Source organism: Chelonia mydas, chromosome 13 (genome assembly GCF_015237465.2).
Source record: "Chelonia mydas isolate rCheMyd1 chromosome 13, rCheMyd1.pri.v2, whole genome shotgun sequence".
Classification (NCBI taxonomy): Eukaryota; Metazoa; Chordata; order Testudines; family Cheloniidae; genus Chelonia; species Chelonia mydas.
Window position 1 is genome coordinate 37,337,269 of NC_051253.2, and position 16,187 is coordinate 37,353,455.

Sequence of the window (16,187 nt, forward strand, 5' to 3'; positions counted from 1 at the left end):
TGTCTACGACGAAGGGAAAAGTGCTGCTGGTGTGGAAGAGGTGAACCTCTCCATGACCCTTGGGCGTATGCAGCGACAGCAGATCAAGGAGCTGTGCACTAGCTACGTGCCAACATTCTCAGCCATCCCAGGACTGACTGAACGAGCATACCACTCCATTGACACAGGTAATGCTCACCCAATTAAAGTCCCAACTTACCGGGTGTCTCCTCAAGCTAAAACTGCTATAGACCGGGAGATCCAGGATATGTTACAGATGGGTGTAATCCACACCTCTGGCAGTGCTCATGGGCATCTCCAGTGGTTCTAGTTCCCAAACCAGATGGGGAGATACGTTTTTGCGTGGATTACCGTAAGCTAAATGCTGTAACTCGCCCAGAGAACTATCCAATGCCACGCTCAGATGAACTATTCGAGAAACTGGGACGGGCCCAGTTCATCTCTACCTTGGACTTAACCAAGGGGTACTGGCAGGTACCGCTAGATGAATCCACCAAGGAAAGGTCAGCCTTCACCACACATGTCGTGCTGTATGAATTTAATGTACTCCCTTTCGGGCTGCAGAATGCACCCGCCACCTTCCAAAGACTTGTAGATGGTCTCCTAGCAGGATTAGGAGAATATGCAGTCGTCTACCTTGACAATGTGGCCATATTTTCGGATTCCTGGCCAGAACACCTGGAACATCTACAAAAAGTCTTTGAGCTCATAAGGGAGGCAGGACTAACTGTTAAGGCTAAGAAGTGTCAAATAGGCCTAAACAGAGTGACCTACCTTGGACACCAGGTGGGTCAAGGAACTATCAGCCCCCTACAGGCCAAAGTGGATGCTATCCAAAAGTAGCCTGTCCAAAAATCAAAGAAACAGGTCCAATCCTTCTTAGGCTTGGCCGGTTATTACAGATGATTTGTACCGCAATACAGCCAAATCACCGCCCCACTGACAGATCTAACCAAAAAGAAACAGCCAAATGCCGTTCAGTGGACCGAAAAGTGTCAGAAGGCCTTTAACCAGCTTAAAGCAACACTCATGTCTGACCCTGTACTAAGGGCCCCAGACTTTGACAAACCATTCCTAGTAACCACAGATGCGTCCGAGCGTGGTGTGAGAGCAGTTTTAATGCAGAAAGGACCTGATCAAGAATTCCACCCTGTAGTGTTTCTCAGAAAAAAACTGTCTGAGAGGGAAAGCAACTGGTCAGTCAGTGAAAAAGAATGTTACGCCATTGTCTACGCCCTGGAAAAGCTACACCCATATGTTTGGGGACGGCGTTTCCACCTGCAAACCGACCGTGCTGCACTACAGTGGCTTCATACTGCCATGGGAAATAACAAAAAACTTATTCGGTGGAGTTTAGCTCTCCAAGATTTTGATTTCGACATCCAACTCATCTCAGGAGCTTCTAACAAAGTGGCTGATGCACTCTCCCATGAAAATTTCCAAGAATCAACTGGTTAAAATCGTCCTTGAGATGTGGAAAATATTGTTAGTCTTTATGTACTTGGTAGTATATTTAGAGGTGCATGTGTCTTATTAACTCTGTTTTTCCCTAGAGCTCCAGGAAGAAATCCCAGCCAGTGTTTCACCCTAGCTGAGATTTGGGGGGCGTGTCATAAATATAAAGTGAAGGGTAAACACCTTTAAAATCCCTCCTGACCAAAGGAAAAATCCTCTCACCTGAAAAGGGTTAAGAAGCTAAAGGTAACCTCGCTGGCACCTGAGCAAAATGACCAATGAGGAGACAAGATACTTTCAAAAGCTGGGAGGAGGGAGAAAAACTAAGGGTCTGGGGCTGTCTGTGTGATGCTTTTGCCGGGGACAGAAAAGGAATGGAGTCTTAGAACTTTTAGTAAGTAATCTAGCTAGGTATGTGTTAGATTATGATTTCTTTAAATGGCTGAGAAAATAGCTGTGCTGAATAGAATGAATATTTCTGTCTGTGTGTCATTTTTGTAACTTAAGGTTTTCCCTAGAGGGATTCTCTATGTTTTGAATCTAATTACCCTGCAAGGTATTCACCATCCTGATTTTAGAGAGGTGATTCTTTTTTACTTCTATTAAAAGGCTTCTTGTAAGGAAACTGAATGCTCTTTCATTGTTCTAAGATCCAAGGGTTTGGGTCTGTGGTCACCTATGCAAATTGGTGAGGATTTTTACCAAACCTTCCCCAGGAAGTGGGGTGCAAGGGTTGGGAGGATTTTGGGGGGAAAGACGTTTCCAAACTACGTTTTCTCAGGAACCCAGATAAAGTTTGGTGGTGGCAGTGGAAGTCCAAGGGTAAAATAATTTGTACCTTGGGGAAGTTTTAACCTAAGCTGGTAAAAGTAAGCTTAGGAGGTTTTCATGCAGGTCCCCACATCTGTACAATAGAATTCAGAGTAGGGAAGGAACCTTGACAAGTGGTAAGGGGTGGAAACCAAGTGGTTCACCCCATGAGCTTCCCACAGGCTTTACATGGTCCCTGCCAGGAAATTAGTTCCCAAATCCATAAGGATGTCAGAGGGCCAACCTACCCTGGCAAAAATGTCTGTTAGTGCCTGGCTAAAAAGCCCTTGTGTTGCTTAGAGATACTGCTTCCGGCCATCGGGTGGCAAAATTCATGAAAGTCAGTATGTACTGCTTCCCTCTGGGTGTCTTTTTTGGAAAAGGACCCAGAATATCCACAGCTACTCGCTGAAATGGGACCTCAATGAAGGGGAGTGGCTGGAGAGAGGCTTTGATCTGGTCTTGGGGTTTTCCCATTCTTTGGCACACCTCACAAGACCAGACATAGGTAGAAATATCCTTGCCCATTCCCTCCCAGTGGAACGACTTTCCCAAATGATCTTTCTTCCTGTTCACCCCAGCATGGCCACTAGGATGATCGTGGGCTAAGCTCAAGAGCTTTACCCGGTACTTAGTTGGAACTACCAACTGTCTCTAAGGATGCCAGTCTTCCTGGTGTCCACCAGAAAGAGTTTCCTTGTATAAAAATCCTCTTTCTACAACAAACCTGGATCAATTAGAAGAGCTGAGAGGCGGTGGGTTGCTCTGTGCTGCCGTCCAAGCTCTCTGGAGGCTTTCGTCTGCTTCCTGTTCAATCTGGAACTGTTCCCTTGATGCTGGAGACATCAGTTCCTCATTGGATTGTGGACCTATGCTTGGTCCCTCTGGAAGCGATGTAGGGGATGGGGCTGTTTCCGTTGACCGTGAACCGCTCTCCGCTGGTGCACTATGTTGGGGTTCAAGCTCCAGCTGAGCCTCTTGTGTAGGGTTATCTGCTGCTGCCAGTGCAGGTTCGGTGGGGCCCTCTGGTGTTGACGTTGCAAGTACTGGATTCAGTGCTGGCAGTGGGTCTGGTGTTGGTTGTTCCGCCCGTTCCAGTTCTGAGACTGGCTCTGTCTCGGTCTCTGAGACTGGATCCACTACTGCTGTTGCAGACATTGGCATGGGGTCCGGGTCCATTACCTCTGACTGGATCCTGGTAGAAGTTTTTGGAACAGAGCTAGGCGTGACAGCTTGCTTAGCCTGGCTGTGGGTGACCATTCCCACCCTCTTGGCTAGCTTCACATGATTGGCCAAGTCTTCCCCCAACAGCATGGGGATGGGATAATCATCATAGACTGCAAAAGTCCACATTCCTGACCAGCCCTGGTACTGGACAGGCAACTTGGCTGTAGGCAAATTGAAAGAGTTTGACTTGAAGAGTTGAATTGTCACTTGGGCCTCTGGGTTGATTAAGTTGGGGTCCACTAAGGAAGCATGGATAGCTGACAGCTGTGCTCCAGTGTCCCTCCACACGGTGACCTTCTTCCCACCCACACTCACAGCTTCCCTCCGATCTGAGGGTATCTGGGAGGTATCTGGGCCTGCGGACCTCTGGTGTGATTCCAGTGCAATGAACTGTATTCTGTTGGGGATCTTGGGGCAGTTGGCCTTTACAGGCCCCGGCTCATTACATTTAAAATATCGTCCAGCTGACGGGTCACTGAGGCGAGATGGGTTGCTGGAGAACAGTGTGTGACGGGACGATAAGGTGTCTGGAGTGTTCCTTGGGGTGTAGTTGGGGCCTTGGGCTGCCCCCGGTAGTAGGGTGTGGTCTGAGGGTGTCCCTTCTGATATCCGCTCCAACTGTGACCAGGGTTGTTTCTCTCTCCTCCCTCCACCAGTTTTGTTCCAGTTTGCCCCTCCTCTCTGGCAGTCTGGGACTGCTTGTATCGATCAGCATAAGAAGCAAGACTTCCTGCTGAGTCCATTTTCTTATCCCATAAACAATGTTTTATTTCCTCCTTGGACATATTCAGGAACTGCTCCTGAGCCATCAAATCACACATTCCTTCAAAGCTAGTTACACCCCTTCCTTTGACCCATTTATCTAACAGACCCTTTATCTGGTTTACATAAGCCACATTACTTAGTCCAGGCCCTCTCTTAAGGGCTCTAAATTTTACTCTGTAAGTTTCAGGTGTAACTTGAAATTGCTTTAAAATCAAATCCTTGAATTTATTATAGTCAGAGGCCTCCTCAATAGGCATCTTATTGAATATGTCCAGAGCTCTTCCAGTCAATTTTGCGACCAATGTGGTCATCTTGTGAGCTTCAGGAATTTAATGGAGTGTGCAGAGTCTCTCAAAGGTGAGAAAATATTCAGCAATATCACTGGATTCATCATACTGTGGACATAGTCGCTCCCATTTGTGGATTATTGGGTAAGGATTGTTAGGATTATCCGGTATATTCTGCTGAGCCTTTGCTTTCTCCATGTCCAGTGCATGCTTCCTCTCTTTTTCCCTCTCCTCCATTTCTTTTTCCTTTGCCTCCATTTCTCTCCTGTGGACAGCCTCTTTGGCTTTTTTTGCCTTGGGTTCTGTCATCTTAGCCTCTCTGTTTTTAACTAACTTTACACCCAAGAGTTAAAAAAAAAACTGGCTTGTAAAATTTTTGTGCTGTAATGTGATTCCTATGTTCCCTGATAGCTATTCTCAGCCTACAGAAAAATCCTTTGTCTCCAGGTAAATAGATAGAAGAACCCTCTAGTTGCTCTTAGCTAAAAAAAAACAACCTCTTCAGGTCTGTGAAAAACTTGTGATTTTCCCTGCAGGAGGTTAACTACCCTGCCTTGAGATAGAGAAAACTCCAGCTCAAAAAGACAAATCCCTTTTGTTATACTTGCTATTCTGGCCCCCAGGCAGAGACAGAAAAACTCTAATTGCTTTCAGCTTAAAACCTGCTTCCAAGCAGCCCAAAGGAAAAATATGTCCTTTTAAAATCCTACTGTGCTTCTGCTTCAAAATGATCTAAAAAAATAAATCTCAAAATGGTCCCACACAAATCTCAAAATGATCCCACCGCTCTGCCACCATGTCAAGGTTCCTTCCCCAATCTGAACTCTAGGGTACAGATGTGGGGACCTCCATGAAAGACCCCCTAAGCTTATTCTTACCAGATTAGGTTAAAAACTTCCTCAAGGTACAAACTTTGCCTTGTCCTTGAACTTGCCACCACCAAGCGTCTTAAACAAAGAACAGGGAAAGAGACCACTTCGAGACGTCTTCCCCCCCTAATATCCCCCAAGCCCTACACCCCCTTTCCTGGGGAAGGCTTGATAAAAATCCTCACCAATTTGCATAAGTGAACACAGACCCAAACCCTTGGATCTTAAGAACAATGAACAAGCAATCAGGATCTTAAAAGAAGAATTTTAATTAAAGAAACAGTAAAAGAATCACCTCTGTAAAATCAGGATGGTAAATACCTTACAGGGTAATCAGATTCAAAACATAGAGAATACCTCTAGACAAAACCTTAAGTTACAAAAAGACACAAGAACAGGAATATACATTCCATTCAGCACAGCTTATTTACCAGCCATTTAAACAAAAGGGAATCTAACGTATTTGTAGCTAGATTACTTGCTAACAAGTTCTAATACTCCATTCCTGTTCTTTTCCCAGCAAAAGCATCACACAGAGAGACAGACCCTTTGTTCCCCCCCGCCCCTCCAGCTTTGAAAGTATCTTGTCTCCTCATTGGTCATTTTGGTCAGGTGCCAGCGAGGTTATCTTAGCTTCTTAACCCTTTATCAGTGAAAGTGTTTTGCCTCTGTCCATGAGGGATTTTATAGTTCTGTATAAAAAAAGGTGGTTACCCTTCTCTTTATATTTATGACACCTTATCTCTCTAGTGCTCTGATTGTCAGCAGTGAAGAACACTCACTGCTCCTAGTCAATGGAAGGATGGGAGGAGTGCTGTGCACATTTAACAGTAGATCATGGGACATTACTCAGAAGGAATCAAGGTAATTCCCTCTGACACTTGAATCCTGAGTATGGACCTTCTTCTTCCCTCCACAGCCATCACACAATGTGCTGAGGAAGAAAATGTACAACCGAACCACCATGACCAAGTTCCTTCTCCTGGCATTCTCTGACATTCGGGATCTGCAGATTTTGCACTTTTTGGTGTTTCTAAAGATTTACCTGGCAGGCCTGATGGGGAATCTTCTCATCATCACAGCTATAGCCCTCAACCACCATCTTCACACCCCATGTTGCCGGCACTCAGTGCTGAGAGGCAAAACAACAGCAGGGGTTCATTACCCGGTGTGCTTCACTCAATAATCACAACGGGGTGGAGAAGCAGAAAAGTTTATTTACAGCTGCAAACAAGGTACAGGGAGAATAGAATCTCAAATCCTGCACACCAGAGCAGGTCATCACACACACTTTTATATTCCTTAATGCTACTGCACTACACATCAGCCAATTAAAACTTTGCACAAATACTCTGCCTTCCTTATATGGGTTACAACAATATTTATTTCCTGCAACCTCTAACAAGCATTCCTAGCAATTTAAACAACCAGCACATTCTGTCTGGCCTTGTAGCTCTCTCTCCTATTATCTTTAACTTGGCGTCAGCACACCTTGCACTATAAGGCATTATCTGCAGCAGCAACATTGTTTTAAGAGCAAAAGAGCTTACTTAAACCAGCCAAGCCTGAATTCTATAAAGGGGGGGTTGAGAAGAAGCCCTTAGGCCTTCAGCAGGGAGACTTCCTCGACCCTTCTGGCCTTCCATCCCCTCGACTTAACTAGTGGCCATGCCCTGGGGTCTCCAACAATTCCCTCCTTTGAGAATAGTCATTTCTATTGCTTGAGTCTTCTCATCTTTATTTACTTACTAGCGGGCTATGCATAAAATTAAAATTTTCAAAACTATGCAAAATAAGCATTTTTACACAGGACCACATACAACACAGTAAACATAACATGATTAATACAGGGAAAAAAGCTTAAATAATAGGCTAAACAACCCACTTAGCCACGGGGAAAGGCCCCAACCAGAAAATAGAGAGCCTAGCCAATCCTCCCCAGTTTGCTGATGAATGCCCTTTACCAGCTGCTTTAGGCGTTGTAAATCAGCTTCTATGGATGGCCCTGCATCTGCTATATTAAAGCAACATGTGCCTGCAAACTCCTGGCATAGGTGACCATGGCGTAGAAGCAAATAGTCCACAGCCAGCCTGTTCTGTAGCATACCCTGATGTACTTCCCCTAACTCATGTGAGAGTTGGGCCAGGATGGTTGAGGTTAAGTTAATGGCCTTTGCCACCGTGCAGGCAAGGTGCTCTACTGCGTGATAATTATGCACCACAAGCCCAGGGATACCAACTAAAGAAAAGGCCAGAGCTGCTGCCTCACTCTCTGAGAATAAGGTTCTCTGAGAATGAAGTTGCGTTCACTGCACTCTGGGCCAGTGCCAGCCAGGTATTTATGGGTACAATGCCTGAAACAGCAGTACACGTTAGGCACATGGCCAAGAGGGGGAATAAAATATACCCTCCCATCTATTTTCCTGCCTTCCCAGCGGATTGCCGTTTAAATAGTAATTTTAGTCCAAGATCCTCAGAGGAGGGGGCTGAATGCACGGTCCACCTTTCAGCCGGGGTGGGGGAGGGGGTTGACACCGCTTTCAACCGGGTATAATGAATCCAGTTCTTGTGTCCCTCGACCTTTGGTGCCATGTGGGAGACCAGCAGGATGGTATAGGGTCCCTTCCACTTTTCCTGGAGGAGCTCATTTTTCCAGGTACGTACGAGCACTGAATCACCAGACTGCAGGGAGTGGATGGGCGAGTCCAAGGGTAGAGGCTGGGAATCCTTAGTATACCTGTGAAGAGACAAAAGAACAGCAGACAGGGAACACATATACTGAGACAGAAACCCATTCTCCAATTCCCACTCTCCCCCTGACACAACTGGTGTACCATTCATAGGCCATGCCCTTCCAAACATAATTTCAAAGGGACTGAGCCCTAATCTACCCTTTGGGAGAGCACGGATGCAGAGCAGAACTAGAGGCAGGGCATCAGGCCACCGCAGGGAGGCCTCCTGGCATACTTTCGAGAGATGTTGCTTAAGGGTCTGATCGGTCTGCTCCACTACTCCACTGGCTTGTGGTCTCCAGGGTGTATGGAGTTTCCAGGGAATCTGTAAGGCGTCTGAGATGCTTTGGACGATTTTTGAAGTGAAGTGTGTTCCATAGTCAGATTCCATCCACTGGGGAAGTCCAAAGCGAGTAATAATCTCCTTAACAAACACTGTCCTGGCAGTGCAATTGAGACATGGAAAGGCTTCCGGCCATCCACTGAATCTATCCACTATATCAAGGAGATACTTGAACGCTTGGGTCCTGGGAAACTCAGTAAAGTCTATTTGCCACACCCGTCCGGGGCCTGGAGTGGGTTCCAGGGCCACTGGTGGTACTGGGTGTCCTGGTCGGGGGTTATTCTTTTGACAGACTAGGCATTCCACCTGTATCTGGGCAGCCAGGGGTCTGAGTCTGGAGGTTATGAAGTACTTTCCCATTAGTTGGATAAGTGCCTCCCTGCCAGCATGAGTGGTTTAATGTAATTTCTGTAATACTGGCAGAATTAGGCCCTTTGGTCAGAGGACTTTCCCTTCCGGGGAATGAAGCCATCCCTCCTTTTCCTGGAGACCAAGTTTGTCAGCTAGCTGTTTCTCCTCCCCAGAATACTGAGGTGTCGGGAGTTCCCCCACTCATGGGATAAGGGCATGCATATAGGTGTTCTCAGTCTGAGGGGACATCAGGGTGGCAGCATGCTTTGCCTCTCTATCTGCCCTGGCATTACCCCTGGTCACATCTTGATCCTCCCTCTGATGGGCCTTCCAGTGTACCACTGCCACTTCCAAAGGGAGTTGCACGGCCTCTAGAAGCCGGAGAATTTGGGGCCCATACTTGACTGGGGAGCCTTGGGCTGTCAGCATTCCCCTCTGCTTCCACAGGCCAGCATGAGCATGCAGCACCCCAAAAGCATATTTGGAATCAGTGAAAATATTGACCCGTTTTCCTTTGGACAGTTCGAGTGCACGGGTCAGGGCCACTTGCTCAGCCAACTGGGCAGAGGTCCCAGCGGGCAAACTTTCAGCTTCCACGGTGTCATTGAGGGTCACAATAGCATAACCCGCCCTTCTTTGCCCATTTATCACCATGCTGCTACCATCAGTGTACCACTCATAATCTGCATTTGGGAGGGGCACATCCTTCAAGTCCGGGCCGCTAGAATATTGGACATCTATGATCTGCAAACAGTCATGTTCCTGTTTCTCAGTTTCTGGTAAGAGGGTGGCAGGGTTAAGGGATGGACAAGGCTGCAGCGTGACCTCAGGGTTCTCTAAGAGCTTTGCTTGGTATCTTGCCATACGCGCTTGTGTGAGCCAGAGGCCACCCTTAACATCCAGTAAAGCACGTACCATGTGTGGTGTAAAAACCTATATTGTTCCCCCTAGTGTCAGTTTCTCTGCTTCTGCCAGGGTCAGGGCGGTGGCTGCCACTGCCCGCAGGCAAGCTGGCCAGCCCTTGGCTACTTGGGCCAGTTGTTTAGAAAAGTATGCCACCGGATGTTTCCATGCTCCTAGCAGCTGTGTGAGTACTCCCAGGGCCACCCCCTTTCGTTCATGTACATACAACTGAAATGGCTTGGAGAGGTCTGGCAAACCTAGAGCCAGGGCTTCCATTAGCTTTCTTTTTAGGATTTTAAATGCCCTGTTAGCCTCTGGGGTTCAATGAAAGGGGTCATGGTCTGCTCCTTTTACACAGTCGTACAGGGATCTAGCCCATAGTCCAAACTCTGGGATCCATATCCTACAGAAGCCTGCCATCCCCAGAAATGCTCTGAGCCGCTTGCAATTACTCAGGATAGGAACTTGGCATATGGCTTCCTTCCTCTCATTTGAAAGCTGGCGTTCCCCCTGCCGTATGTAGAACCCGAGGAACTGTACCTGTGGGAGAGCAATCTGAGCCTTACTTTGTGCTACCCGATATCTTCGGAGTCCCACAAAATTCAGGAGACTCACGGTGGCTTTAAGGCAGGGAGTTAAGCCCACAGTGGCAATTAACAGATCATCTACATATTGCAAAAGGAGGGCTTCCTCATTATCCCACTCCTCTAGGTCCCTGGCCAGAGCCTGGCCAAAGAGGGTGGGGGAATTTTTAAACCCTTGGGCTAACACTGTCCAGCAAAGTTGCTTTTTAACTCTGTTCCGGTCCTTCCATTAGAAGGAGAAAATCTCCTGTGATGAGGTGTCAACTGGGATGGCAAAAAAAGCATCTTTTAAATCAAGAACTGAAAAATGGGTATACTGTCCCCCTATAGAAGCCAATAGGGTATACGGGTTAGGGACAAGAGGGTGCAGAGTCTTAACCCGTTCATTAACTGCCCTTAGGTCTTGTACCAGCCGGTATGTGCCATCAGGTTTCTGTACGGGTAAAATGGGAGTGTTCCAGGCTGACTGACATTCCCGGAGAATACCGTACGTTAGAAATTGATCTATGGTTTCCTGTAACCCCTCTCTGGCTTCCTTCTTGATTGGATATTGCTTTACCCGCACCGGGCCTTTCCCGGGTATTAGCTGCACATCAATGGGGGTTTGGTGAGTAGCTTTTCCTGGGATCCCTGATGCCCACACAAGGGGATACACTTGGACTTCCCAGTGGTCCCATTCTGGGGCTTGCATAGCCGAGGGTTCAACTGCAAGGGCCATAATCCATGCATTTTCAGGGGGTAAGGTAAGGGTTATTTCATCTTGAGTAAAATGCAGGGTGGCTCCTAGGCGACACAGCAGGTCCCATCCCAGCAATGGTGTTGGGCATTCAGGGAGGTATACCAGCTTATGGGATATGGTTCTGTTTCCCAAAGCACATTCTGCTGGGGCATACACTAGGCACTTGGTATCTTTGCCTGTGGCTCCTGTCACAGTGAGGGAGCCTGCTACTGGCAACTGAAGGGGTTGATTTTCAGCAGTTTGCGCAGCTCCAGAGTTCACTAAAAAATCTATTTCTTCATTTCCCACCCGCATTTTTACTCGGGGTTCCGGGGGTAGGATGATCCGTCTCCCCTGACACCCCTATTCCTGTTCTTGTATCACCATCATAGAGGTCCCCCCCTTTCCTTCTTGTTTGGGCACTCATTCTTCCAGTGTCCCTCTTTCCGACACAGGGCACACTGATTGCACCCCAGTCGTCTCTCCCGCGGGCCTGGACGTCCGCATCTACGGCCCCTTCCTTCTTGTTCACTTCCCTTAGTGCCTGCCTGCATCGCCACTACCATCAATCTCACTTGCTTCTTCTCCTTCTCCACTTCTCTTAAACTATACACTTGATTTGCTGCTTCTAAAATCTGTGCCATGGTCATACCCATCAAATCCTCCTTTTTCTGTAGCTTTCGCTTAATGTCAGGGGCTGCCCTGCTTGTAAATACTTCTTTAATAATTGCCTCAGTTTGCAGATCATTAGGATCTGCATTGGTATACTGTCGGATCGTGTCTCGAATGCTCTGTAAAAAGGCTCCAGGGCTTTCCTTTGGATCCTGCACTACCTCATATGGTTTAGTCCAATTATTCTGTCTGACAGCTGTGTGACGGAGTCCATACAGTAGCAGCTCCTTATAGGAGGTGAGGTGGGTCATAGCCTGATTGTCATTTGGGTCCCACCTAGGATCCTTTATAGGAATCTGATCATCTGGGGTCAGGATATTGTTACGGTCCTGGTCATATCCCCTCTTTGCTTCCTCTCTTGCTTTAGCTATGACCTGTTCTCGTTCAACCTCCGTCAATAATGTTCGCAGAAGGACATTACAATCATCCCAGTCTGGCTTGTAGCTACTAAGACATCCCTCAAAAACTGATACAAACTTGCTTGGGTTGATAGAAAATTCTCCAGCCTATGCTTTGAAAGCAGCCAAGTCCATAGGATTAAAAAGTGCATGAGTATAGACCTGCATGGTAAGAGCTTGTCCTTTCTATTGCATTACGGGCAATTTTAGTCTCGGTAAGTAACGGGTATAATCCAGCAGGTGGAGCTCGAACCTCACTATGAGCTTCACTAGGAATCTTACTCTGAGCCTCGCTCTGTGTGGGTGTAAGGGCCAAAGGAGACACCGGATCTGCCATTACATTTGGGGTGGGGCTCCGGGGACTGACATTAATTGCTACCGGGCCAATAGGGGTTAAATTACAGCATTGTAAAATATCAGTACGAGACCACAAGGTCATAAACAAGTAAGCATATGAATGCTCATTCCACTTCCCCGTTCGCTGACAGAACAGGAGTAACTGGAGGATTGTATTATGATTTAGTGATCCTCCGGGACGTCACCGTTCCTGGTCCTCTAATTGGTACTGAGGCCAGTCAACCGTACAAAATCACTTCAATTTACCCTTAGTCATTGGATCTGATCCAAATACCTTCCAATTTACTAAAATACACTCTAGGGGCCTGCACCGTACCCTACCTCCCGTGCTCTGTTCCTGTTCCATACCAACAGGGTAACTCTGGGCGTCCCCAGGTTCCAACAGAGCATATAATCCGGATTTCAAAAGATTCCTACCTTATCCAAGGGACTGGTTCCCCACCGTCGCCCACAGCTGCTTCTCCACTATGTGAGTGTGTTGCACCGTCGTGCCCTCCGGGGTCGATCAAACTGCGTCTCCTCCAAGGCCCCCGATTAACTCACCGGTGCGCGCTGCAATCCTCGACCTCCTGAAGGGATCCGGGCAAGGCTAAATTGCAGCCTCGTCGCCCCACGTTGGGACGCCAAAAGCTGTTGCCGGCACCCAGTGCCGAGAGGCAAAACAACAGTAGGGGTTCATTACCCGGTGTGCTTCACTCAATAATCACAATGGGGTGGAGAAGCAGAAAAGTTTATTTACAGCTGCAAACAAGGTACAGGGAGAATAGAATCTCAAATCCTGCACACCAGCGCATGTCATTACACACACTTTTATATTCCTTAATGCTACTGCACTACACATCAGCCAATTAAAACTTTGCACAAATACTCTGCCTTCCTTATATGGGTTACAACAATATTTATTTCCTGCAACCTCTAACGAGCATTCCTAGCAACTTAAACAACCAGCACATTCTGTCTGGCCTTGTAGCTCTCTCTCCTATTATCTTTAACTTGGCGTCAGCAAACCTTACACTATAAGGCATTATCTGCAGCTGCAACATTGTTTTAAGAGCAAAAAAGCTTACTTAAACCAGCCAGGCCTGAATTCTATAAAGGGGGGGTTGAGAAGAAGCCCTTAGGCCTTCAGCAGGGAGACTTCCTCGACCCTTCTGGCCTTCCATCCCCTCGACTTAACTAGTGGCCATGCCCTGAGGTCTCCAACACCATGTACTGGTGAATCTGGCCATCCTGGACCTTGGATTCATTTCCGTCACCATCCCCAAATCCATGGCCAATTCCCTCATGAACACCAGGGTGATTTCTTATTCTGGATGTGTCGCCCAAGTCTTTCTCTTCATGTTCTTTGGTGCAGCTGATATTGGCATCCTGACTGTCATGGCATATGATCAATATGTTGCCACCTGCCAACCATTGCACTACAAGAGTGCCTGGATCAGTGGTATTCTTTACTCTGCCCTGCATACTGGAAACACATTTGCATTATCCTTCTGTGGAGGAAATGTGGTGGATCAGTTCTTCTGTGACATCCCCCAGCTACTCAAGCTTGCCTGACTTCAGACCTCAGTGAAAGTTGGGTTATTGTCTTCAGTGCATGCTTAGCCGTAAACTGTTTTGTTTTAATAATTGTCTCAGATCTTCAGATCAGTTCTAAGAATCCCATCTCCGCAGGGCCAGCATAAAGCCTTCTCCATCTGCCTGCCTCACCTCACTGTTGTCTCTTTGTTTGTTTTCACTGGCATCATTGCCTACCTGAAACCCAGCTCCAGGTCCATATCACGCTTGGATCTCATGGTGGATGTTTTCTATTCCATGGTACCTGCAATGCTGAATCCGATCATCTACAGCATGAGGAACAAGGAGATCAAAGCTTCCCTGAGGAAACTGATTAGAAGGAGGTTATTTACAACCAATAAAAAGTCTATCTTTCTCTTTTGATTTTAGTTTCTTTCTGTGCTTCCTTGACATATTTGAAAACACCACTCAAGTCAATGGATCTAATGTAAATGCATACCAATGTAAAAAATATCATCATCTATCTGTTTGCTTGTCTATCTATCTCTCACAGGATTGTGTACTGCTACCCATCACCATGCTATGTTAGCACCTTCTATATAAAATCATTAGCCATATCAAAGTCCTTAGTGAACCTCAGGGAGTGTCTGTCTCTTCTTTTTTGGAGTAAAAATTGGATTGCAGTATCAGTGCAGTAGCTGTATGTTTTTTGCCTCTGTCTCTGTTTTTTTAGTTATTTTTGATGGGTTGGGGAACCAAGAGCCTTAGGTAGACATCTTTTCATTATTGTAATCCCAAATAAATAAATCAATTTGTGCTATGGTGGGAAAGGGTTGTTTGTTTGTTTGTTTGTCTGTCTGTTGAAGAGAAAGCTGTGGAGTATTTCTTAAAGACAGTCAGACATGATAATGAGGCCAATTTTGATCCCTTTTAAATCACAGGGATTTAGCCACTCACTTCAAATTGATCAGGATTTGGCCAATGGCCAATACACACAAAGATCCAAGAATGGGCAATGGTGGCTGGGAGAAAGTGAGTGCAACATAAATGCATGGGTAAATTCCCCATCTCAGGTTTCAGAGGGGTAGCTGTGTTAGTCTGTATCAGCGAAAACAACGAGGAGTCCTTTGCCTGGTGTCATATCATTATAATATTGGTGTAAGTGTAAAAGTACCATCACATGCACTGACCTGGCATTTCATGCATCATCCATTCTAAATCTAGTCACATCCAAGCTAAAAAAGGATTTCACGAAGTAGGCCTATTATTAGTATTAGAATACCCATCTTTGTGCATGGATATATACAATTCATATATGAGGGACAAAAGTATAGTATGTGATTCAAGAGATAGATCAATAGATCGATCAATGGATAGATAAACCCAATTATTGTGACTCATTTTCTCTTCATGTCTGTCTATAAGTAGACAGACAGACTCTGGGGTAACCTTGCCATGCAGACTGTCCTGGGCCAGGAACCTGAGGGCTTCCAGACTCCCAAGTCTGGAACAGTTCCATGGTTGGCCTGTCCCTGAGCAGCAGTCCATAAGACCCATGCAGCTGCTGAGTGAAACTGACAATCTTGTCAGTCACATCTGCTGATAGGCTAATAGCAGCTCTGAAACTGACAAGATTGTCAGTTTCACTCAGTAGATGCCTGAGTCCTGGGAAGCAAATTTTGTTTCTGAGACACCATGTGTTGATATTTCTAAAAAAAATATATGTTTTTTTTGTTTAGAGTTTCTGGTTAGAGGGAAATTTTGAAATAGCAATATTTCACATGAAGCAGAAATTCTGCCTTTTAGCCAGCTCTACTTACAAGCTTTGTTTGTTGTAATGTTGTGCTATATATTTCAGTAAATACTCATGTTCATTCACCACCTGTCAGAGCAACACCACCTGTCACCACCTGGCCACACACTGTTAACATTTCCAGAAGCTGCGATCATTAGAAACATGAAAGTGCGGCATCTCTCCTCTCCTCTCCTATCTTCATTTAGACACCAGGAGAACCATAATCTGCTGAGACAACTGAGCAAACGAGTGCTGGTCCATTGGTAGTGGAATGCTTTCTGAACCCACAGCCCAAGTCTGTTAAACTTCAGGATGTGCCCTATGGCCTACCTATTCTCCAAAGCTTTCCTTGAAGACATGAATACACGGCATGATACTACTGGGAAGAATTATATGGAGATTTTGT

The 16,187-nt window shown here is 46.4% G+C and overlaps 1 protein-coding gene and 2 pseudogenes across 1 annotated transcript; 1 reads left to right on the forward strand and 2 right to left on the reverse strand.

Annotated features, from left to right (window-relative positions):
* LOC114020031 overlaps positions 1 to 16,187 on the reverse strand; it is a 65,691-nt pseudogene that overhangs the window by 35,477 nt on the left and 14,027 nt on the right.
* Positions 6,327 to 14,409, forward strand: LOC102934188 (annotated as a pseudogene).
* Positions 8,600 to 9,774, reverse strand: LOC119563627. Its single transcript, XM_037877066.2, has one exon. It carries the CDS (start codon positions 9,755 to 9,757, stop codon positions 9,041 to 9,043), a length of 717 nt encoding a protein of 238 aa, XP_037732994.1. The 5' UTR covers positions 9,758 to 9,774; the 3' UTR covers positions 8,600 to 9,040.

Coding starts and splice junctions, on each gene's coding strand:
- LOC119563627 (XM_037877066.2), bottom strand. CDS start 9,757: ATGGTACGTGCTTTACTGGATGTTAAGGGTGGCCTCTGGCTCACACAA.